We start from the raw sequence: 25297 nt of genomic DNA on the forward strand, positions 1-25297 counted from the left end.
AAAATGTCATGAACACTTTTTTTCCCTGATGTGAAATCTGAGTTTTTAGAACTCCGTCCAAGTGTGATCTTAAGAAAATGAAAAGAATACTTTTTGCAACTTCGTTTAAACCCCAAATATGAGAAGTTACTGAACAGAATGACATTCAGTGAAAATGTGGGGGAAAAATATTCAGTTGGTGCTGGGCCTTTTTTTAGTTTAGTGTCCCAGATTGGGAGCAGTTGTAAGTGTTTGCTCAGCCACAATAAATAAAGAAAGTGCCGGTTCCTTGAATTACCAATTGCAGTTCTTCGTTGATTTGTGATCAAGTTTCATGAGATGTATGTAGGGTCTGCCAATTGTCATTAAGGAAGTCATTTTTTTTTGCTGTTTTTAGTAGTCCAGTTTTTATGGGGATTCCAGAAAAAATTGCAAAGCTATGCAGGGCTACACAAGTAGAAAAGGTAATTGAATGACAATACCCTGTATATAGATATTCACCTCTCTTTTTAATTAATAACCGTGCATATACTGCAAGTCATTATACCAATCTTTCATCCAGCTCTAAACTTTTTCTTTTGCTCTTGTGTTTTGCTAGCACAGTAACATCTACCATGTTAAAGGCATTATACCAAAATTAATTCATAAAAGGGAGAAAATAGGGCATTTAAGTAAATTCAACCTTTGATGAGCATATTTGCCAGTCCTAAATGGGGATTTGCAGTTGTCTGGTTGTGGGCTTTGTTGATGGAGAATGACAGCTGTAGACGTCCCCTCAGAGAGACCTTTTCATCCCAGCATGTGACTGCCGTGGTACTAGAGGGATGGTTCCTATGTGTCTTTCTTCTTCCTTGTACAGAGGGATGGACACAAGCACATGAGCCGCTTATTATCGAGAATAGTGCTCAAGAATTCCATAAGTTAAAATGGAGAGTGGAACAGGAGTCGCCACAAAAAAAAAAGCTGGCAAATATTTTGAACTGAAAAGAAAATAAAGAACCTCTTCAGACCTCATACTTTAAACACACTGCACCATCTGGTCTCTTTTACTTGTTTGGCCCACACCCAGGTGAGACCATCCAGTAAGCAAAGTAGCTCCTGCAATGACCCAGACCAGCGCCAACTCGGTGAGATGGGCTGCTCTGGTAGCACTCATTGTTGAGACCTCCACCACATTGGGAATTCTCCACTCGAAAATGTAAAAAAATTGGGCCCTTTGAAAGATGAAACGCAGAGGTTTTCATATTGGGGGACCGTTCGCAGAGCATGCTTAGAAAAGAACCACCTGAAATACAGTATGAACAGAAAAGAATTGAACAGTGCCTATTCCACAATGGTAAAGCGCTAGTGGAACTAGTGGAACTCAGTGTACATGACTTTAGAAAATATCTGTAATAAGCTTCTTTCAGTTTGGAGGATCTGGTGTCCTAAGTTAAATGTCGTTACAATGGCCTCTGTTCTAAATCATGCAGTTTGAACCAGCAGTTGGTCAAATGAAGCCAAATTACTGCTGTGGCATTGTATAGATAGGAGGTGGTTTGATGCCTGTCCAGAAACCTCGAAATGTTATTAAAAAGATGGATGTTTTTTTTTTTAAAGGCACACTGGCTGCTGAAGCACAATAACATAAAGTGAGAGATTAAAGACCTGTGCGAAGGGGGATGAAATTCTAGCTGCCAGGTTGTCACTGATAATTTGAAAGAGAAATGTCCTTAATCCCCTCGCTTCTTCAGTAGTTGCAGTCAAAAGAGAGACAAAGGAAATTTGTATCTGGGTCCACATGGTATCTCCTGGCACTGGAGGTTTCCCTGCAGAGCTCGAGGTTTGTGGCTTTCATTTCTTGTTTCTTGATATTCATCATGGATTCTTTAAAAGGAGCCGTTTAAACGGCATTCCCAGTGGAGAAAGTGGAAGACAGAACAGGGATCAGAGCACAGAACAAAAGGACATTCATTCATCTGCAAAGCATGACATCTAATGTAGAAAATGTGGGCATACAGTACTCTAATATGTATTTTTTAAAATCAGTGCGATAATTAACCACAGCAGTTGAAACCCATTTAGGAGGAGGAATAATACACAAAAAAATAAAAGTTTCTAAAAAGTCAGCCGCCTGCGTATATTTTTTTATAAAGGAGACGACTGCATGCATAAGAAATAACTCGACAGTGCCTTGGGGAGCTGTGAAATCATTTTCAGTGTTGAACTCCTGAAATTTTTGTATATTAAAACATTGTTGAGGCACTGCTCTTAATTCTTTTATGAGAAGCCAGGTTTCTGAAAATTGGTCTACCTTATTCCTAAAACTCAGTTCATAGAACAAACTATTACGATTATTAGCAAACCTCGGTTTATACTCTGCTAGAGCAGATGGACATCATAAAGCTGGTATCAGTCCAGAGCCTTTATTATCTCCTTTTAAGACTTTCTAATCTTATTTATTATTAGTTCCTGTTACAGCTGAAAGTTGTTTAAATGTGGAAATCCAAGAAAGTCACCACCTGTTTCTCCCTCTTCTAAAATGTCCTGGTTTCTCATTATATCAGATAAATTAAGGTAGTGACTCAGCAGTTTTGAAGACCAATAAGCCCTGCAACAGCCTGAACTGCAGTACGCCGAAGTACAATAGCACTTGTTTTTCTAAGACAGCAGTCTTTAATTGCTTTACTTAAGGTGACTTATGTAAAAGTGGTCTTTGAGCAGAAATCGAACAGAAATGTAAAATCCTTCACCTGAGACATTTTCAGTTCTCAGATGCATTTTCTTGGTAAAAAAAACAAGTTGTTTTTTTTTTTTAATGAGGACTGCCAAATGATATCTGATGGAAGCGATTATGGTTTCAAATACAGGAACTTAAGTAAAAGTAAGTAATTGTGGTGTAAATTTGTCTTGGAGAATGACATCAGAACTGACCTTTGGGTTGGAACCAGTAAACACACATTTGGTGCTAATTTTGAGAAATGAAAAGCAAAGTCGTCTAGCTTCCAAATGGGTGGCACTTCAGGAACTATGCCATTCCTTTTTATTTGTAACGGTGAGCCATGGTAAATTCAATTGGTGTCCTCCCACTGGGATTAATAAAACCGAGCACTAATGATGCTGGCAGTGCCTAAATATAGTTGTCCTCTTGCAGTGCTGGAAACAAAACATCCTGCTAAAGACCTGTATTAAGGGGGCATCTTATAAAATCGGTAATTATAACTAATTAGGATTAAGCTGTATAAACCAAGGTATACTGTATATTTGGTGCTTCCTTTTTGTTTAAATGGCTGATTCTTTACATTTGATGTTTCCATGCAGTTCAGTGCACTCCTTGGAAGAGGAGTTTGCATTTTGTGCATCGGTGAGGTCTGCTGCAGCAGTTTTACATCTGTTCTTTAAAAAAAAAACACCCTTTCACACCAGGAGCAGCAGGGCCCACATGTAAAAATAGAACCAATTACATACTGTCCTGAGTGCTTTAGTGCTTCGTGGCCAGAAACAGATTTCAATTTGGTCAAATTCCGTCAAATGGAGAGGAACAAGCCTAAAATCTGGTAAATGTCTAGCATTCTACTGCAGTGCTGTGCGTGTTAGACACTTTACAGCAGGGTACATTGCAATGAGCAAAAGGAGAAAGTTAATCATAAAGAAATGACCCTTTCATTTTGAAAGGGGAATGATGCCCAGAGACCTGCTTTGTGTGTTCAGTTAATGGATCTACCTGAAGATATGCTTTTTTTCCCTGTAAAGTGTCTAATGAATCGGTAACCTTTCAGGCGTGGCAGTATGGCAGGGGTTGCTGTTATGGAAGTCTATATAGAATTTCAACTAAATGGGCTCGGCAGCCATTGCATTTCCAAAGAGTAGCCACTGTGGCCAGCACATTTAAAACGCACCTGTCTTTCACCTGATGCTTTGCTAATTTTGTTAAAGAACTTAAAAAATCTTTCACATTTTTTTGAAATCCCAACTGGATAGGCGCTTAATGGTGGGAGATTTAATAACTGTAGCTAATTCAAAAATATTTCCCAATGAGATGTATTATTTTTCATTGAGCATCTTGGCTACTCTGGTAACTGAACTTCTTGCCATTTCCATGTATTAATTGCAATTAGGGTTGGTTTTCTAATTGTTGTTGTTGTACCCAAGGGGGGTGGGGGGGAGTTCAGTAGAGTTGCAGATGTGTATTGTGCTTGAAATCTAACAGGTTTAGACCAGCCTGGAATGATGGGGAGTGATAATACTGTGCACCTTGATTAATAATAGCAGAGAGCTGATGTCTCAGGCTTTCTAAGATTACAGAAATTCCTCAGCTCACTATAATAAATCACCATGGGTGCTTGATTTGAGTCTTAAATACTCAAAGCTTTTGCAGCCAAGTGAAATATAAAAAAGGAAATTCTTAAATGTTTGGTTGCCTTTCATTTGAATTTCTTAAGGGGCCAGAAGTGGAAATGAACTTATTGATATAATAGTCCACTTTATTAAAAGACACACTTTATTCAGGTGTTTGATATTGCATAAAACCAACCATATTTTTAGCAAGCACAAATATTATTCTGTTTCAAGCCCTTTAAAGTTTAACATGAACATTGATTTAGGTTGTCGAGATGGTGCAAAATAATTTGCATTCCCAATAGGAAAATCTATCTTAATTGTTAGAAAAATATAAAATATATTTTATGCACATGGGTTATCTCCTTTTTCAGTTCAGGAACAAAATGACAGTGGAAGACCGAACCAAATTGATTTGTCCTACTTTCCAATCATCACATCAAGTACCAGTTTGTCTTTGTCAGTGGCTTCTTGGGTTTCCCCAGCAGAATTGCATGCTATATTTACAATTTGTTAGTAATGAATGGGTGGGAAAAAGTATTAATTTAATCCCAGATTAGATTCTAAACATATGAGACCACAAGTGTTCATGTAAACAGATAGTCCAAAAATGAAAAATACTGCCACTCACATCTGTTCTTCCACTTACATAATATTGTAACTCAGATAATATACTGTGTACATGAAACAGTTATTTAATTATCGGTGAACCAAGCCCTTAAAACATGTGTAGTGATTTAATAGGGATCTCCAGGCCAGTGCATTTTTAACTGTGCAGGTTTTAACTTCAGAGAAAGTATATAAAAAGGTTTTGGCCCGTAAGCACCAGTCTGTGAATGGTCTTGCTTTACTGGAGCTCCAATGTGGCTCAGCTGGTAAAGGTGATTCAAGTGTGAGGTGGGCTGTAAGTTACAGACATTGGGAGTCTTGCATTTTCAGTTTGGAATTAGTGCACCAAAGGTCTTTTGCTCCCAAGAACAATGGAAGAATCTGTGGCTTGTAGGTGTCACGGATGTCGGAAAGGCACGCTGTGGAATGGCCAGGAGAGAAAGAGCTTATGCATAGCGGCAAAATGGGTTTAGCTCGGGCTCAGGAGGTCAGACGATGTCGGGTAAAAACCTTTGCCCTCAGGCCGCGGAGGAGATGCTAAATGCTGATCGAGGAGCAAAGGGTGACCCAGAATTATATAGCCCCACACAAAGACACACCAGAAGGACAAGAAAAGCACAGAGAAACTACTGTAGGAACAGGACAGAGTAGAACCGCCCTCTAGACGCAGAGGGCGTGACAGTAGGATGGCAGAAGGCTTGTGGGTTCTGCTGCACGCAGCTGTAGTGCTTAAAGCACCCCAAAGGATGAACAGCTCAATGGGTGGGCGGGCCGGACAAGCCAGTCTCCTCTTCTTCATTCTCCCTGTCTGGGGAAAAGGAACAAAACTTGCTTTATTTTCATCTTTATTGCTCTGTCCTGTGAGGTCCTAAAATCCCTGTGGACATATTACACTTCACATTCTACCCAGCCAGCCAGAACCATAGAATTTCATTGGGTTTCTCCCAAGATGAAGAACAAGCAGTGGCTTACTGAATCACAGTAAATGAGGAATTTCGGGGAAGGGATTCTCCTCCTACTTTTATACCATGGATGTTTGATGAGTTAAGGAGAAATGTGACTTAATCTTTATAGGCTGAATGGAATGTAGGACTGGAATAATAGAGTCTCTGTGGTCACCACGCAGTTGCTGCGATTAAACTCATCCATCAAGTCCATCCCAAGTTATTATACAGGCTAACTTTATACACAGATTAAGCCTTCATCTTATATATAATGAGCACAACTGTGTAAAAATGCTTTGGTTGTACTCCGCTAACTATACATCGATTCCATTTTTATTGTGTGTAATTACAGTTTAGTCAGCATGGCAGACTGGAACAGTTTAAACCCATAATGTGGTCTATTTTATTTTATTACGTGTGATATTTCGCTAAAAGCAGTAGAAAAACCTTTGCCAAAGTGGACCACAGAGACCGGGATTATAACCTGGAAAGAAGTAAATATCCTGCTTACTATAGGGTGGCAGTTTTGAAAATACATCTTTATGCAAAAAAATAAAGGTAAAATCGCTTCCAAGCTTTCTGGAAGACCTAATGATTGACGGAATGAAAGGCGGTAGAAAGGAGTTTCTTTTTGATTGCTTTCCAGCTTTCCTTGGCCTGCTGAGCTGCTTAGGGCCCCATCCAACCTTAAAATAACTTTTCATGCATAAAGTCTGCTTCTCTGTCCAAAAGACAATCTCACCCTCGTACAGAATTCTTACTTAATTTGATCATATCCACACTGCTATTAGAGAAAGATTAAAACCTTCCACTTTGGAGACACCATTAGTAATCTTGTATGTTTAGTTTCAAGTGCCGGTTGCTCGGCCAAATGCAGTGTAACAGTTACTTCATTTAAGTAACGTCATGCTGAACATATGCAGAAGTAGTTTGGTTTGAAATCTGTTAAACAAGAAAAAAGAAAAAACCTCCACAGGATTAGTGATGCTAAAGTGATACTTCCTCTTCTGGATGCTGCTGTCGTTGGCGGAGTTGGTGTGGACGATTCACCGCTTATTTTTTTAGGGATGTTTCTCTCGTCCCCTTCAGGAGATGCATTATACAGTTCTGTTTCAGTAAAAAACAGGAGACTTTAATAAAAAAAAATCTGATAAAGGAAGGGGATATTTAAGTGTCGGTGTCTGATTTAAAGAATGGCAATTAAAAATGGTGTGGAGCACTTCAAGTATCATAATGGCAATGATTTAGCAGTTAATAATAATTTATTACACTTATATAGCACTTTTCTGGAAACTTCACTCAAAAGCTTAACAGAACAGAGTGATGAAGCCAATTTATAGATGGGGATTATTAGGACGCCATGACTAGAAAAGGTCAAGGGGGACATTTGGCCAGGACACTGGAATTAGTGCCCTTACTCTTTTCAATGGGATTTTTAATGATCAGGGAGAGTCAGGACCTCAGTTTTGCATCTCATGTGAAGGACTGCTTCTTTTAACAGTATAATGTCCTCATCACTATACTGGGGCATTAGGACCCACACAGACCGCAGGGTGAGCACCCCCTAGCACCTCTTCCAGCAGCAACCTTAGCTTTCCCAGGAGGTCTCCCATTCAGGTATTGGCCAGATTCATACCTGCTTAGCTTCAGTGGGTTGCCAGTTGTGAGTTGCAGGGTGATATAGCTTTGCATTCCAGTTAACACTTCTTGTGTATCAATTTAAGATTCTTTAAGGATGGACTCCCCACCACTGTCCGGTTGCTCACATTAGATTACTATTTAAACTATATACATACAATTGTGGTGAAACAAATAGTTTCAACAGGTTCTGAAGATGTTCTAGACAGCCAAGGCTAGCGGGGCCTCCTGGGCTGTAAGCACTGAGAGAAAAAAGACTCACTGTGCGTAATATATTGTAAAAATGGTTCATTCATTTTTGTATCCTTTGTAAGTACATTTAGTCTTAATTACTCAAATCACCTGTGTCCCCAACATATGCTTACAAGCTTTTCAGTTGCTAAGGAAATATTTAAAATCAGTGGCTAGCACAAGATGCAAAGCAGAGATCTAATCATATACCACTGGAAAGCAAGGTTTGGATTCTTTTCAATGTGGATAAATGTTTGACCACAATCCTGCCTTTAAATCGGCTCTTAAAAATGAGATCATTTGCAGAGTATATCAAGAAAAAAAAAACATTTGCTGCTTATGTGTGAAAGCATTCGCCTTTTCACTTCAGGTGTGTTTTTTACAGTAAGCGTGTAGTGGCAGCTCTGTATGTATCTTGGATTCTTCTAGGTATGCGGTTCAGTGGGAAACGAAATAATTACAGTACAGACCTCTGTGCAGTACTGTGTCAGTAAGGACTGTTTTTCAGGGCTTCGGTGAAAACCTAGAAGGTTAAGCGGTTACCAGTTCAGTGTCATAACTCTGGCTGACTGTCAGGAGAGCTTTGTAGGCTGTTAGACAGCTCTGTAATCGATACAAACCATGGCCAGCACACTTTGTTATTGAGGTTAGGGGCTGGATGCGCTTAATTTGTTAGACAAACCTTTGCTGCTGTTTAGAAGCCAGCTGTTTTCAGTCTCTGCCTCAAATGCCATTCAGTTCACTTTGGACTGATCTTCTGGTTACTAACTACGATAGTTCATCTAACATACCTTTGTCATCAAGATTGATTTTTCTAATTTGTCTTCTGATTGAAGAGGAAATTATATGAGAAACTTCTATTTGGAAAAAAAACTTCACTGGAATGCAAACATGGTTCAATTTAAAAAAAACCTCCTTGATGTTTTGCATCGTGGAATAAATATTGTGATGCAAAGAGAAGATACCTGGATTCAAGTATCCTGTGACTTCTGTTCACTGTGAACAATAAAAACCAACAATGATATAATCCTTCGGAACATGTAATTGTCCTGCATTGAAGGCGTCTTTTGTCACTGTCAAATATAAACTCTTAGGTATCCAAAATATTTATAATTTAGGGCTGTTATTGTAAAAAAGAATCTCTACCAAAATTGATTCGACTTAAATATCTCTGCCTGTTAGAGCCAAACTCTGCCACTCGGTTAAATCGGGCAACCGATTGGCAGCTTTTTTGTCCTGCCTCCCCTCTCTGGTGAGTAATAACTAAGAATGATTACTGGTGAGTAAAGGCCTGAAAAAAAACTCTGAAGGTAAAGAGGCGTTACACACAGACAAGCCCTGATGTACGCTGAACAGCACTAAAGTACCAAATAAGTTGTCTCAAATAAGTGATTTGATTTCAGTTTGTGCATCACACACAATTACTGAAATGTTTGAAGTCAAAGTAGTGACAGTGTGTGTTGTGCTTATGGCTGTGAGCCTCATTCACCTATCCTGGGAGAAAGATTTTCTCAAGGAACCTTAGAGGCATGAGTTAGAAACCATGGTTCTATAATGCCATTGTAGAACTTTAATTTAACTGGCACAAAAATCCAATCATTTTATTGAAGATCCTGTAGGTTGTAACAATGAGTAGTAAGTGGCATTTGTTAACTAGGTTAAAGTTGGGAAACCTTGGCTCTTACTGATTAACAGGTTGTCAGAAAAATTTAGTAGAGCTTTAAAGTCACACCTTCATCCCATGTCTGAAATACTGTTAATACATCTGTACCAATAATACATGGTAAAACAATTCTATTTTTTAGATAGCAGCTCAAATCAGAGAAGAAAGAAAAAAATAAAAGCAATTTTGTTGTTGGTTGACTGCCAAATAGTTGCTTTCTTGCGTCTAATATTAACTTTGTCATAGCCATGTGGGGTATGTTTTGTATTCTGTAAAATACCAACAGCCATACATAAATTAATAAGACATTTTCATTACTTTATTTTTAATTAGCATGAAGCAATGGGGATTGTGCAGAAATCAGGCTATTTGTAGTTCAGTTGGTAGTAAGCCACTGTGAGGAGATCATAAAGTTGGGGTGGTTTTGATACAAGATGAGCAAATAACATACTTCCTCAGTGAAAAATTTCATTATTGCCAAGAGCTCAGTTCTGCAGAACACATGGCATGTCATATATCATTTTCCCTTCTAAATGTCTTCTGCAGACATATGGAAGTTGTTTTGCTATTATTTTCTGGTTTTAAAAGCACGTGTGTTTTTGGTGTGTGTGTGTGTGCGTGCGCGCACACACTTCTCCATTAATCTACATTGCACACAGGGAAAATATTTTTCATCACAATGTGTTCATCACAATAGTGTCTTGGGTCAGTTGAAGGTAAAAACAAAATATCCCACCAAGCTTGAGGGAAACTATGAAGCTAATATGAGTACTGCACATCATGGGGAAAACCATGTAGTTACAATACATGGGATTAGGACAAAACCGACGATCTTCACATTTACTTGAAATATTATCTCGCTTGGGAAAACACCTCGACTAGCATAGTTTAACGGAAGGCCACTGTTTCTAGCTGTGTTTAAATTTAGGTTGTCTTTTTTTTCCAAATACAAATTTTGTTCTTATGTTTTATTTGGGGGAAAAAAAGGTCAATCCTTTAGAAGAAGATGCTGAATTTAATACCTCCAATATATCTTATACATATATTTAAAGCTTAGCTGTAATACACACAGTGTGCCCATAAGTGGGTTGGAAAACTGGGATAAGCCTTTGTCAGAGGTACAACTGAGCACTCTTGACTCGGCTGTGTTTGTTTTTATGTAGAATATGTGGTCAGACCCAGGATTCATGGACTCCAGCAGCCCTTGTGTTTTTTTAACCTTTTATTTAACCCAACAAATCGATCAATTCTGATTTATGATGATGACCTGACGAGCACCAATTTCCACAGCAGAGTGTTTAATGGAGTAATTGCTGAGGGGTACAGCAGCAGGTCACAGCAACCTTAGATTTGAACCCAAGCCCCTCTGTGCTGAAGTCCAGAGCCCTAACCACTACTCCACTGATAGATCACCAAAGGCTGGTTCCTTGCTGTTGGGAACGCTCTCAAGGCACCCTGGGAGTCACATCTTTGTGACAGTGCAAAACAGGACTATGAGACCCGGTAGACTCATGTCTTCAGCAAGCTCCATGGTTGATAATCGCCATCTACTGTACATTGGTGCCTTGAGCCTGATCAATGTGATTTGAAGACTGCCCCAAAACTAACAGGCTTTGAGAGTAGGGATTTCATCAGAGCATGGGTTGCCCTTCAACAAGATGAAATTTGAACGAATTAGATCAATTTGACATCAAAGCAGAAGGATCAGCTCATGCAAGGTGTATCTTCATGGCAATAGATCTTGATGATGATGATCTCCTCATAGTTGTATTTGGGACATGATGCACCACTTTTAAATTTAGATGGATATTGTTTGATTATTGAATGCATTATCCTGCAGTCAAACAGTGTTATTTTTCATCCGGCTTTTGACACTTCTCCTGTTCCAGGCCAGGTAGCCGTGTCCTGCTACACTCTGGCACTACATATGCTCTAGGTTTTGCTAGGTGTACTCACCCTTCCCCTCACACTGTTACAGTGAAGCAGACTTTTTTTTTTCTTTCACACATGTGGGATTTTTGCAGCACTGCATGGGGAGAGACTTGTAGAGACTTGCTTAAAAACCTTCAGAACAGTTCTCAGGTTTCTAATTTATGGATTATTTTTTAAATATAAAATGCCAGATTATACTCTCTTATGTGGACAGTTTTGCTGATTTAAATACATTTGTTGTACAAGCTGACCCTTTTCTTATGTGGCTTTCTATATGACTCTTTTACTTCCTTTCTTTAATATCGGATATTATTAGGCTTCGTGTGGTACTTTATAGTTTCCACCAAAATTTCACTTTGCGGTATTTGCTTAAGGAACAGCAATTTCTGACCGGATCCCTTTTAAATGCACAACATTTAGGCACATATTTTAGATAAATAATTTTTAATTCCAAAATTAAATCATAGCTTCCGCCAATTACAAATTGGAAACATTGTGATGATTTCTTGCCAGTGGCATCTTTCTTCTACCATATATAAACTGTGCCACCATGTGCTGGTTTGAAATGAACAACTGCCAGGTGCTGTGAAGCTCCGATTCAAAGTGGTTCTGTGAGGGGAGTAAATACAAAGGAAAGAATTGTATATTTTTCATGGAAATAATGTCCTTAAGCAACACCAGCAAATTAAAAACTGCTCTTTAACGCTTGGTTTAGTTGGCGGACTTGATGCATGTTCCCTAATGAAGCACAGCCGGCTAAAATGTTGGAACACTTGACCTAATAATCTCTTTTGACAGGACAGCAGGTCTTCTTATTTAAAAAAAAAATCCTGAATGGCAGGATGGCTGACCTTTTTTTACTAAAGGAATGTTCGGTAGCTTAGAAACAGAGCAAACCAGAAGAGATCCAGGTGTTTTATTCTGTTGATTCCCCAGAAGTGTAATAGATAAAACTAATACAAATTCACAGTTGTTAACAAGATCAGGTTGTGCTTAAAAAGATCAACTGAAGTGACAAAAAAGGATATGCTGATAAATAGCATACTTTTTAGAACACTATTTTATTGTTTTCTAAAAATCTGTTCGGATTTATAATTTTATTAAGGAAGGTTTTATATATATATACAGGGCACATAATGGCATCTGTTGCTGTAGTTTCCACTTTTTTTGGTTGCACAGTCTGGTTTGAAGCAATAAGGCATCATAAACATAACGGATCATCTGAATACTACCTCCTGTGCAAGTCATTCATTGTACTTCTCGATTTTAGCAGCCTATAATGAGACCAAACTGCAGGAGTGCAGCCCCAGATTATGAGATTTCAATAGCAGGTATGTCTTCCGCAGAGTGAAGATCAGGTGAGCTCCATGCTGTATCAGTGATCTTTTAAAGGAAATGAAATAATTTTAATTGGTTCTCTGGCAATGTCAGATATTCGGCTTAGGATGGCCCGAGTTGAATGAGTGAAGTGTGGAAGTGCTATAGTTTGAATCACTGTGAAGGGAGGAGGAGAAGACTGTCAGTGTGGAGATAATTTTAACAGCACAAAAACATACCATAGCAGTCCTGCTGAAGGAATACAGCTCCTGAAATACGCAGTCTTGAAGCAGAAGTCAAGCCATGAACAGCTTGACTCTGGGCTTTGGGGAGTGCCCTTTGTTTCATCTTCGGCACATTGCAGTGGAGGAGAGATCTAAGTGTCAGAAGGTCTAAGGCTTTTTTACATTTAGTTCCTCCGATGGGTAGCAGTTAAAAGCCTTTGCACATCCACAGTAACAAGAGAAAGTGCAGTTTCACATTGCAAGTCATGATTTTATTTTAAATATCGCTTTTGAAATCCTTACAGCAAGCTGACAGTTGAAATCTACAGTGATAATAGAGGCAGGCTAAGCCTTCTGTAAAAACATTGACAGGGGGATGGCACTTCTCTCACACTCATGGATGACCTCTAGGCCTGTGCTTCACAGAGGTGTTTCAAAGAACAAACTCAAAGCTCCATTAACCAAAGGGGGTGTTCTGAGTACATCTTGGAGTCAATGAGAGCAATGGAGGACTGCAAGAACGCTTGTTTTTGTACCTAAAACTAAGCTCTTGTTTCACAGTGGTACAGTATGTAGGCCAACATTAGGTGATAAGACAATAAATAAATGTAAGGGCAGGAAATGTTAGCAAGGAAAGCTGTATTGTTGATGGACGTGTGTCCCATTGTCCCATCCAGTCACTAGTATTTTATTGATACGAGAGCAAATGTTGTTTTTACTACATTTGTATTTTTTTCAAATTCCAATTACAATTATGATACAAAAGGCAGTCACTGACTTGGAAAACGCTGAAATCAAAACCGCAGTTCTAAAAATTATTTTGCTAAATGTTGTACAAACGGTGACTTAACTGCAGTACAAATACAGTAGTCAGGATGCTTAATGTTAAGTTTCCCTCGTGCTATTGCTACCCTTCTTGAATGTAATATAAACATGTTTACTTGTAAGGGATCCTAGCCTTCGGAACTAGTATAAAAATAAAGGATATTTTGAAGGCAATATTCATATAATAAAAACATAAACAACATCCAAGGGAGTTTCTTTGGATTTAGTTAATGCTTTAAGTCAAGTTGTGGTGCTCTAGGAAGAAATGTCTAGAGCTAATATGTTTACACAAATATTTTGAGGAATTTCATTATATAGCCTTCTCATACCATGACTGATAGTTTGGCTCCATATAAAATGCTGAATTTGAGGATCTTGTTAAAGACGTTTTAACGTGGTATGGAAAGTAGTGTGAAGCCCAGCTGGGACTGATTTGTTCAGGGCTGTTAACCTGAGAAGAAAGACCTTTCCTCCCGAGAACAGCTATCTCTTCTGAGGGATGTGGTGTATCTTTGAGGAAGGCTGGAGGAAAAAAAAACTCTGAGGTGGTTGAAAGCAATTTCTTAATCATTTAGACCATTTTTTTTCAATGTTTGTATAGTATATCTGTGTGTATCCATAGGTGTGTTTGGAAATGCTAAAATATGTTTCAATAGGTAACCAAGGAAGGTCCTTGCTCTTAGCATGGCAAAAAACACAATATTCCATCAGATTGGTCTTTATTATGGTTTTTTTTGTTGTTTTGAGTCATCAAAGATATTTTTTTTTGTATCTCAATCACGTGTGTTGTCTCCCTCTGCCCTGGGCAAATCAGAGAGCAGAAGCCATGTATCTTATCTGCTGAATAATGCACAGTTACAGTATGCTGCTGCGTCTTTTCAAACTGCAAGTCTGTAGCACAAACAGTGGCACTAGGCTGTGGGATGGAGGAGCTGATGCATCTCCTACAGAAGGAATGGCAGGTAGTCCAATGCACCTTGGCTATCTAGTGAAATTTAGTGTTTTGCAGCAAGTGGAAGAAACTCTGGCCTGCTTTCCGCACTGCCCCGTCAGTCAGCTAACAGCATGCTGCTGATTCAAACCAGGGGTTTCTGAACTGCTCCGAGCATGTGCTTTTGTCAGTTGAGACTCTCGTCAGGGCCATGACATCGCCTTTTTCCCATCGGGCATGAACTGTGAAGATCTTTATAATTCCGACCAAACAATGCATAAAGCTGATAATGCTTCAGATTTGTTTTTGCTAAAACTGCTGTTTGTTATTCTTCCCCAGGATTCGCTGTGGAGTTGTTTGCTCCTTAAGCTACAGAGCTATGCCCAGAAATCCTTGTAATATGAGTTTTTGCAGACTCTTTTCATTAAAGTGGCATGAATCCAAGTGTACGTCTCTTTGGTAGATGACATATTTAACTCCTCACTTAACTCAATCCATGCAAATTTAATTTCATTCTTTGGTGGAAAACTTGCATCAGACACTAAATAGTTATGCTTCTCCAGAAGAGCTTTTGACTGCCTAGATTAACTTTATCTGAAAGAGTCTATATGTAAGAAAGCAGTGTAATAGCAAAAGAACATTCAGATTTAATATTCTTTTGTGTACATAAAAAACACAACAGTTAATTGTATTACTTTTTCCCTTTCTTAAAATTTAAGATTTGCCGCCAAAGGTAGGGTGGATAGCTGGGAAGGGCTCTCTCAACTCTTCACTGCTCAGTGAGCCTGCAGTTTGCACGGCTGCATGCATGCAGTACTGTTGCTGAGGGATGTGCCTGTTCTCCTGAACCTCTGCTACAGCGCTGTGCAGCCTGTGACGTGTTCCAAGACAAATGGCTCCTAGGTGGGCAGGTTGGAAGTGGAGTCTACCTGCACTTTCTAGTTCCTCATTCTTCCCTGTGGGTGGTCATGAGGTTCATAGCAGCAAGCTGAGACATGACAAGCACACAACTGGCTATTCCAAAACCTGGTGGGTAAAAAAATAATAATTAGGGATTCTATCATATTTTTAAAAAAAAACTACAATTGTGAAATATTCTTTCCAGTTTTAAACAGCACATTATTAATCACCTCGGCCAGCCTCTAAAAGCCTCAAGCACAGTAAAGATGACAACATGCATTCTCTCTAGCCCTTTGGCCTGTTAGACACGGTTCTTCAGGGGCTGAAAGCTTTCACTGTTGGACACTGCCAGCTCTCACACACCCTGCAAGTCTCAGGGGTCACTGATGTGTAGCAGGACACAGATATCCTGGTTATATGTCAATAATGACATGGGCTAGGCTTGAACTGTTGATATCTGGATTATAGAGCTGACCAGAGCTCTTAGTAAGTTTAGCCAATTTTGGCCCCTGGCATGTACCATGATTTTAAGCCCAGAGACTAACTGCAATGTAAACATATTAATTATACCTGATAACTAAATCTGTATGGTGCTGTTTTAAGTTTAGGTCTGTTAGTACTGCTGTTCAAGAAGAGCGCCAGAAGATAGGGGTCAGATGGTTTTGTCATAACGCTAGAATATAAACTCATCTCTTGGAAAACCAGCCAGGCAAAAGCCTAACTGATTGTGTGCATGCAAAAATACACATGAAACGCACCAAGTCATGATTCTGAGGCAGTGTGTAACTCAGCCAGAAAACTAAGAACACTAATATTGGAATTGCAATGGGGAAAAAAACCCAGGTGGCCTGAAAAGACAGAATTAAAGTAAAAACAAAAGGAAGCTAATTTGTCGATTTGTCCACTTTTACATCTGTGTCAGTAATATTTCTCTGCTTTCTGCAGAGAGCAGCTGTTGTCTTTAAGATAGAAAAATCATTCCCTGAGTGCCATCTGGAATGTGTATATGCAGTATGTATTTAAAAAGAAACTCAGAGAGAGATTCTGTTTTTAGTAGCATACCAAAGTCCAACAGGTACCTAGAATCAACAAGGAGGGTGGGCTGTTCTTCAGTTCACTGTAGGAGACAATGAAAACCCTAAATACACTATCCTGCTCCTTTCTTAAAATTCGTTTTTATAATGACATTAGTGCTCATCACATAAATATGCTTGAATCTCAGTTTTTCAACTGCATGACTGAAGTAGGTTCAGTTTCGTTATGGGCATTTTTTCCTTCAAAAGTCCATTTTAAATGTGATTTTGCAATGAAGTGAATATGTTTCCTGAGTATTTTAAAAAGGTACAAGTAGCAGCGTACAATACCTTATCAACATAAAATGTTATTCAGAGCTTGTTGTGCAAATTAACAATTTGACTGAATAGACACCAACTTATGTTCTTATGTTCACTTTAAAAAACGTATTCGTTCTAATATTTTGATGATTACAGCATCTTGTGTGGAAGAGCAGACCCTAAAACCTAAGGAGAACATTAATGTTGAAAAGTATTCATGTTGGGAGGGGGAGGGGGAAGAAATCTATTAAGGGAAAAAAATTAATGGAGTATTTCTGGTGGGTTTTTTTCAGCTGATTGTCAACCACCCTGCCAGAACAGAGGGTCCTGCAGTCGGCCTCATACCTGTGTCTGCCGGTCCGGTTTCCAGGGCCCCAGGTGTGAGGAGGTGGCCCCCGAGCAGGTGTACGTTCGGACAGGCTCCTCACGGGCCCTGCGGCCTCTTCCTCCCAGCTCCACCCTGCTCAACCACCGGAGGCCCGAGGACAGTCAGGGAAGAAATACCAGCAGGGGGCAGCTCCCCAGACAACTACCTGAATCCGAAGGGCAGCCACTTTCCGCGTGAGTCAATTAAAATTCTTCCTGAAAGTTCTGGCAATTTCATTTTAACTAATTACATTTTCAACCAGAGTTTTTTTTTTTTTAAATGAGTCAATGGAACCGTCTGTTTTTTCCCAACACAGTGTGAAGAAAATTGGCCCTGAATTGCATGAACCCTCATTTTGACTGCAGAAAATCAGCTTTGCTTTGAAGAAGCAAAGAGCACAACTGATCCCGAGTATCGGAGCTCAGATTTAATGAGATGGGTGCAGACTCTGCTTATCTCGGGTAGAAAAAAATGGGTGACTCGAAAGACCCCTTGCTTTATAAAAGCAAAAAAACTTGGCACTCAAAAGACTAGGAATGTCTGAACTTTAAGGAATCTGAATGTAACCAATACTTCAGCTGGGTAACTGAAAACAAAGATATTTAACCTTATAACTCTGAATTTATTGCATGATTCAGATCTATGATGGCTTTGTTTTAATCGCATGCTGGCAGGCTAGCAGGGCAGTCACCTGGAGTGGTTAAGAATTCGGTTTTGGCCGTGTGTCATTAAGTGTGTTAAGGAAGTATGCAAAGGAATGCTCCAGGCCTTGGGCCAATTCCAGGTTTTCCATTCCAGTTCCCTTCCAATTCCATTTCTGTGGATGTGAAATGAGAATTGGAAATGGAAATCAGTTTGATAGAAGGATTTGTCCCAAACTCAAGAATGCTCACAGTTTACAAAGCCATTCTTGATCCATTTTTAAGTTTGCCTTAGTGTTTATAGTTAATCATTTGGCTAGGGAAAAAAAATCAAATCAGTGATGTTAATTGGGGAAAAAAAAAATGCATCAGCAAATTAAAGCCATCGTAGCATAAGCTTACCAGGACTGGCGTATATGTATTGGAACATTGTTGTCAGACATATAGTGACGTTTATACAGTGTAAATTCAATAAAGGATCCTGTAGCCTTCTGAATATCAGTCCTGCCTTGTCCTGCCACACACAGGAAAGGCCGATGTAGCCAGCTCATACACTACCCACTCCCTTGTGTAAGACCGATGCAGTAGGTTTGTCCTGGCACCTGACCCCACCGGAGAGCAGAGAGAGGATTGGACAAGCGGTGTGAGAGGAGTCCCTGAAAAGCACAAGCCACCAGTGGGATCACTATCCACTGCTATGTAGTTCAGAACACGATGGCCTTTGTGTTCTGCGTGGAGTCTACTGTTAGCAAAACAGTGGCCTGTGCCGAAACAAACAGCGCAACCGTTATGGGAGTCAGCTGTGTTTTGATTAGCCGGGCCAAGACCCATGTGTATGAGCAGGGTGTCAGACATTTCCTGCAAACATGCCCAGAATGCGGGCTCTCTGACCTTTCCTCTGACTGTTCCTGCCACCTCCTCCGAGAGCTGAGGAGCATCCTGAGGGGCTTGGGGATGAGATGAGGTCATGTGGACCTGGGCAGGGAGTTGATCTGCAGCTGTGTGGCCCTTGTACCTCTCTGGTATGCGCTAGCCCGAATGATGAAGCAGGGACAGGTCCATTCGAGCCTGGACCATTCTTAGCAGGGTATGGGAAAAGGAACATTCTGCCATCTCCGTTGCAAAATCGTTAAAAAACATTAAATATTTATTTTGCACATAGTTTGTACAGTCTATGTTTTGTAGGTTTCCTGATCTCTTCTCTTCGCGGTGGTCCACCCTGTTGTTTCCAGAGGAGGTGTGGCTGCTCTCCTCACAGGAATGATTTAGTTAGAAAGGTCACAAATCCTGCGTCATTTGGCCATCCCAGCTCCCCTGTTCTCCTGACTCTTAAATTACCGTGACGGTAACAGTGAGAAACAGCTCTAAAATTTTATACTAAAACATGCAGTCAAAAATCCATTTGAGAGCTTTGAGTTAATTTGCCCTCAAAATGCAGGAGCCTCAAATTCAGCACACCACCCTAGTAGTTAGTGTTACTCCATTTTCTTTGGGGGCTGGGGGCCAGCTTTCCTTGCACTGCTTTTCTAGCTGTAATCAAAGAGCTTTTTGTCATTCCCCTTCCCCTGACATTTCTTTCAAGATGCTCACTGCATGTATACATGCTGTATGTCCGTATTTATGTCTGGGAAATTCTCCCATTTTCCACCTTACTTCGTCAGTTTATTTTATATACTGTTAGCAGTAACAGTATCTAGCCAAATACTTCATTTTTAGTTTTAATTGTTCTTCTATGTTCTTCTATGTTATGTATTTTTCTTCTGCAATGTGGAAAGAATAATCGCATAGATCTTTATGTAAAATCTTCTCAATTAAAAAAGTAATACAAATTTGTCAAGCTGGCATTCTCAATAAAGTGCAAAATGCTGATGATATGGTCAAACAAAAAGAAAACTACATTAAACATTTGTTTGAATTTAGCATTTAAGCAAATCTTCTTTGTTGCTGCAAATGTATTATCTGGCTAATGATCTGGTTTGCTGAAGTATCTAACCATTATCTGGAAATTGAGTCTAGATAGCGTACGGTGGCTTTTTCACATCATAACTGTGATGAACTACCAGATGGCTATTTTACTGAAAACGACTTGGGGTGTTACTGGAGTTCTCCTTCAGTTTTTCTTTTGGAAACTTTATCTTTTATGGACAGGTGTGCATACTGCATAAGACTGTTTACCCTGAGACAGAGATGGCTGTAATTCAAACCCACAATTTAACCCAAATCTGGGTAATTAACCTTTCTCCTTTTGTTTCTGGGCTTTGATCTCTGTAGCCTTCCTGTTAGGGTGCCTATGAGAAATTTGAAATGCATTGGATTACTGTAACTAGGCATTAGTACTCTATTACTAAAAGTGTCTGTAAAGTATTTGATAATCTAATCTTTTTTTAAAGATGTTAAGGTCACATCACTATACTGGTTTTCTCTCACTTTTTTTGCACACAACATGGAAATATGGTGAATGAGGTGTAGGTTTTTGAAAGATACAGTATATCTTTAGGTATAAAAAGGTATTAAATATTTAGGTAAATCCTATATCACATACCTATAATTAAATAAATGCTTAAGTATTTTGTAATACGCTTTATAACCTTTAAGTCCTAAATATTTCTCTTCAAATGGGGAAATTTGATTACACATGACACCTGAATTAATCCCATCCTGATGTTAAGATACACAGTTGCAGGGCACATGTTAATACAATGTAAATTTTTTACTTGTGAGTCAGGAGATTAGACATAAAACAAAATTATGACCTTGATTCTGTGCTACGCAGACACATAAATTGAGTCTCGCATATTATTGAGATGAGTGATGCGACTAGACAGCTTTAAGATTGAACAGCCCTACATAACAGTAACTTTTAATCTCATAGCTAAGTATTTATCCAGCAATTTAGCAGATCTATTTTGATAAACGTAGAGAAAAGACATGCTAAAGCAACTTTATAAATACATCGACACTTTATTACATCTTCTTTGTCATCATTTTCACCTTGTATGTTTCTTTATGCTTGCAACAGCCTTAGCCAAATATAGGCAATTGCTTACCCATCTTTTTGAAAAACAATGATAGATGATACTGATTGGGCGATTGGTTATTGTCTGTAGAGGCATGAGATGTTTTTTTTAAAGTTCCTTTGTCTGGCTGGAGTGATTCTGATCGGATCTGCTTAAACAGGCTACCCTGCGTTAAGTACATGGGAAGGTGTGTAGACACTGACAAGCCTGGCTTGGACTCCACCGTCGAAAGCACAGCCAGTGAGAAGCTTGTGCGGAGAGCCAGACCTACTGTCAATTAAACCAGTGACTCGCGCAACGTCTGCAGAGATTAAAGTGGCTGCCTACAGCAGGTTATCCCAGAGCTTTCTTCAAAAGAAAATAAATAAGTAGTTCCTAAAAATGAAAGTCACTTTTCATCGTTTCAGTTCTCCTTAATTTGCAGGTGTTGTACATATATTGCGGGTGAATTTATATTCCGTTCCTGGAAAGGCAGTGGGATGTGATTTGTCATGCCGGCAGCACCTTGTTAGTCACGTCGGTTCCATTTCAGAGTATTCTGGCAGGGGATATTTGTATCATTGCCAGTAGGCTCACAGCATGCGTCCAGTCAAGTTGGATAGCATTGAATTGGTCAGGGTCATGGGGTCACCCACTCACTAACTTGTAATATGAAACTATGGTTCTTTTGGACTGTTGCTATGTGGTGTAACACAAATGTTTGTGATTTTTTTTTTTAAACAGCCATAGATAAACATACATTGAGTTGTTTGTTGTAAACTGGTGTATCAAATCCTGATGAGCTGCTTAGAAGTGAAAAGTTCAAGAACAACGGTTTTTGATGACTTTTTGACTTTGTTGCTGATTAGCTTGTATGAAGCCACGGCATGATTTCTTCAAAGTAGACACAACTAAAACCCCCCTTGTTTTATTTTTACTGTGGACTTGCCTTTTCTGCTCTTTGAGGCTGTGTGCACAGCCTCTTTTAAATCTAGTTGAGAGGAAATCAAGGATGCTACAGTAACAGCTTCTTCAGAATACCTTCTTTGGTTGAAAGCATAGGTTGAGTTGTTACATCAGTCTTTTTTATGTAAATAATGTACACTATAGTTTATTTTCTGATTTGAAAAATAATTTCGGCTTCCTTTTTTTGGAGAACACCACTATATGTTGTGCAGCAGCACATTTTGTAGGTTTAGGTGTCTGGTTTTGGGATTGACAAGCAACATGCGACAAAGCCAGACCAGGACTACCTGTGATGATAGTGTCAAAGAGGTTCTTTAGCCACTGCAATGGGAGACTCTAACGCCCCGTAACAACCGTGAACTACCATGCATGAGAATAGGCAGGAACAATGAAGACATACTTAACAAGTTGCAGCTTAAAGCACGTATATCTAATCATTATGTTCTGTTGTGTTTCCCACTTTAATCTGAAGAAGTAAAACAGTGCATGAAAGGTGTATTGAAAAAACTCTTGTAATATTGGATTGTCGAGATTTCAGTACAGATTTTATTCATGCATTACTTAATATACACTACATGGATGATGCAGTACTTTACATTTTAAGTAATGCTCAAAAGCAAATTGTGCACCTCCATATTCTATCCACATGTTAATACATTACTAGTTTGTGTTTTGTGATTCTTTTTAAAACTCTCTTTCCTGCGGGCAGATCTAAACGTGCATGAGCAGCATTTCACACATACCCTGTAACAACTAAAGCATTGTAAGGTAAATTATAGGAAATGTTGCACAAAATCTTAATGGACCAGGCACAGATGAAGTAAATACCAAAATCTCACAAACAACATTTTTTAGAGCAAGAGAGTGAAAAAACAAATCCTGTTTCCATTTCAAATATGTAGATCCTATGGGGAAAAAAGCACATTTGTGCATTTATTAACTGTTATGTATTGCAGACTAACCTGCAAGTGAATGTATTTTGACATATTGAGAGTTGTGGCGGTGTTGTGATCTGCATTGTTTAAATATCTCATTAGATGAATACTTTAACGAGTAAGTCTTGGGTGCTAAAATACATCAGAATTGACAAAACATATGAGCGTCTTCCTGTTGTCTACATTCAAGGGCTGGGAAGTGAAGTGTTCTGGCTCTCCACTTGTGTTCTGCCTCTCGGAGTTTGCAGGGCTGGGGTCAATCACTGACGGGCCTTTAGGATGTGCTCATAAACATTGAACCCAGAGTGTCCTAAGAGTGCAAACTATATTGTTCCCTAAGCCCCTCAAATGGGATGCTGGTTTCACCCTGCCATTTAACACTGGTTTCCTCTGGGGTTTAAATCATTTCTGGTGTTGACATTCTCTTCCTTGTGAGTGAGAAAGACCTGTGGCTGAAGTCAGTGCACAGCCATGTGGCGGTTTTATTAGGGTTGGGGCCAGCGCGGTGCCCTGCTTGCAGCTGAAATGAAGATGTGGAACGGGGGAATGATCTAAAGCTTTGCTGTTTTACCATTTGCTGGAATGGAATTGTGTTACATAAAATATTATTATTTGTAGTACATGAAATGGCAGTTTTACCTTACTGTTTTTATTTAGAATTACTCTGTATATCATTATGTTTTGAAGAACTGGGAACATACATAATCATCTGTGGTTTGTGTGTACGTTTGAGAAACCCCAGTACTTCAGATCACCTAAAGGTGAAAATCTTTATGTTCCCATGTGTTTCTGTCTTAAGAAACTGAGAAACTGTAAATTGACTAAATGTGCAAACTTCCCTTTAATTCTGCTAACATGCAAAAACTACTTTATTTACAGCAAAAATAATGTTACTGCCACAGTGTGTAAGGAATGTTTTTATAGCAGCAACTATTGACATAACAAATAGCTGTATGCTTTTATAAGAGATGATAACGTCGGCTCGAGTTTCTTTTCTGACATTTGACGAAAGTAGAAGCAACAGGAGGAGAGACTGCAGTCTAAGAAAAACACATTGAGAGCAGAGGCTCTGAAGTACTTTTTTTTTCCACTTTACAGGATAAAAACGGGAGGAATACTTAAGGGTCTTGTCACACAGACCACAACTGTGAGGTCATTATTAAAATAATCGGAGGCTCAAGGGGAAAGATCTGAAGCTCTTGCCTTTCTGAAACTGTTTAAAACAATCTGAATAATCCTCTCAGCTATGCTCAATGGGCCCATCAGTTGGGTAACACTAAAGGTGCACAAGGAAAAAAGCCCTTTCTTAAATGGCATCTCACAGAGGACAGTAGTATGAAAACAAAAGACTTACTTTAAAGTACTTATGATTTTATTTGTACCCAGAGCATTTTTTTAATTTCTGGTGAAATCACTACCGCCCTCAGCTGTTCCAGTATTGAATAACTTGCTGTAGTGATGATGTTTATATAAGGGTATTTTCAGAGGGGGCACTGTACTTCTTAGTCTTTAATTCACACTAACTGCTCCTGCTTTGACTCTCCCGTAAAAACTGTCCCATTATATTCTACCACTGATGTGGACTACAGTTACCCAGGGACAAGCAGTAGCTCATGGGCAGATCCTGGGGAGATTCCAGCTTGCCTTTAATACGTGACAGTTTTCAGCATTCGCTGTATGGAGTCATCTTCCGTTTCTGCAGCGGACAAGTCTGAGTCTCTCCGAGAGAATGTTTGTCCTTTAATACTCAGGTGTCAGCTTTAAGGAAGTGAACTTCACAGATTTCCTTTGCCATGTGGTGAGTTTGTTTCAGTGGGAGGGGGCACACATCAACAGATTAATTTATGGCCTTCTCTGGTGTAAAAAAAAGGTCTTAATTCACCTTCTCTGGTGCATTAAGACAATCAGGCATTTATAGTCTATACAGTTTAAAGAGGAGCCGATCTTTTGCAGGTTCCTTTTCCTCCTGCGTACCCTGCCTGCAAAAGACATTGTGCCACCAGGCTGTCTGCAGCCCTCATCAAGCAGGATGTGGCAGGAGAGCAGGCCGCTGTGTCTCCTATTGCTGCTAGGAGATGCACACTGGGGAATTTGGGAATAAATCTGTATCTGTGATATATGGCCATCTTGCCATATGTTATTCTTGTTGTGCTCCTTTTCTTAAAGAAAAAAAAATACTCTCGAAAAAATGTTCTCATCGTGAAACATTCTGCAGACACTACTGCTTCTTTTTACCTACGTCTATTGAAGATGAGGGAAATGTAAATAATTGAGTCAAAGTTTCAGCCTGAGGGAGTTAACGCTTGTGACTTTGTGAACTGGTGCTGTGCACTTGACCCCTGAACTGTGGTCCCCACTGAGTGCTTGGACTTGCAATAAGCGAGCAGGGATTTTCCGGAATATAAGTACCCTGGCTCAGGTGACATCCTCTGCTGTGATTTAGGAGGGACAGTGCATTGTGTGATTATGAATTGGTACTATATTACCAAGCATCAGGAGGCTTGCTATCCCAGCTGTGCCTTCTCCTTAAATGAACCTTTTGTTCTTT

At 39.4% G+C, this 25297-nt stretch overlaps 1 protein-coding gene across 2 annotated transcripts in view; it reads left to right on the forward strand.

Annotated features, from left to right (window-relative positions):
• The window catches only part of LOC148653225 (latent-transforming growth factor beta-binding protein 2-like), a 126879-nt gene that overhangs the window by 9539 nt on the left and 92043 nt on the right, over window positions 1-25297 (forward strand). For both annotated transcript variants that reach the window (XM_088647963.1, XM_088647964.1), the window contains exon 3: window positions 17138-17405. In XM_088647963.1, coding sequence (XP_088504089.1) covers window positions 17138-17405 — 268 coding nt within the window. The remainder of the gene's footprint in view (window positions 1-17137; window positions 17406-25297) is intronic.

Source organism: Lepisosteus platostomus, chromosome 10 (genome assembly GCF_059453375.1).
Source record: "Lepisosteus platostomus isolate fLepPlt1 chromosome 10, fLepPlt1.hap1, whole genome shotgun sequence".
Classification (NCBI taxonomy): Eukaryota; Metazoa; Chordata; class Actinopteri; order Semionotiformes; family Lepisosteidae; genus Lepisosteus; species Lepisosteus platostomus.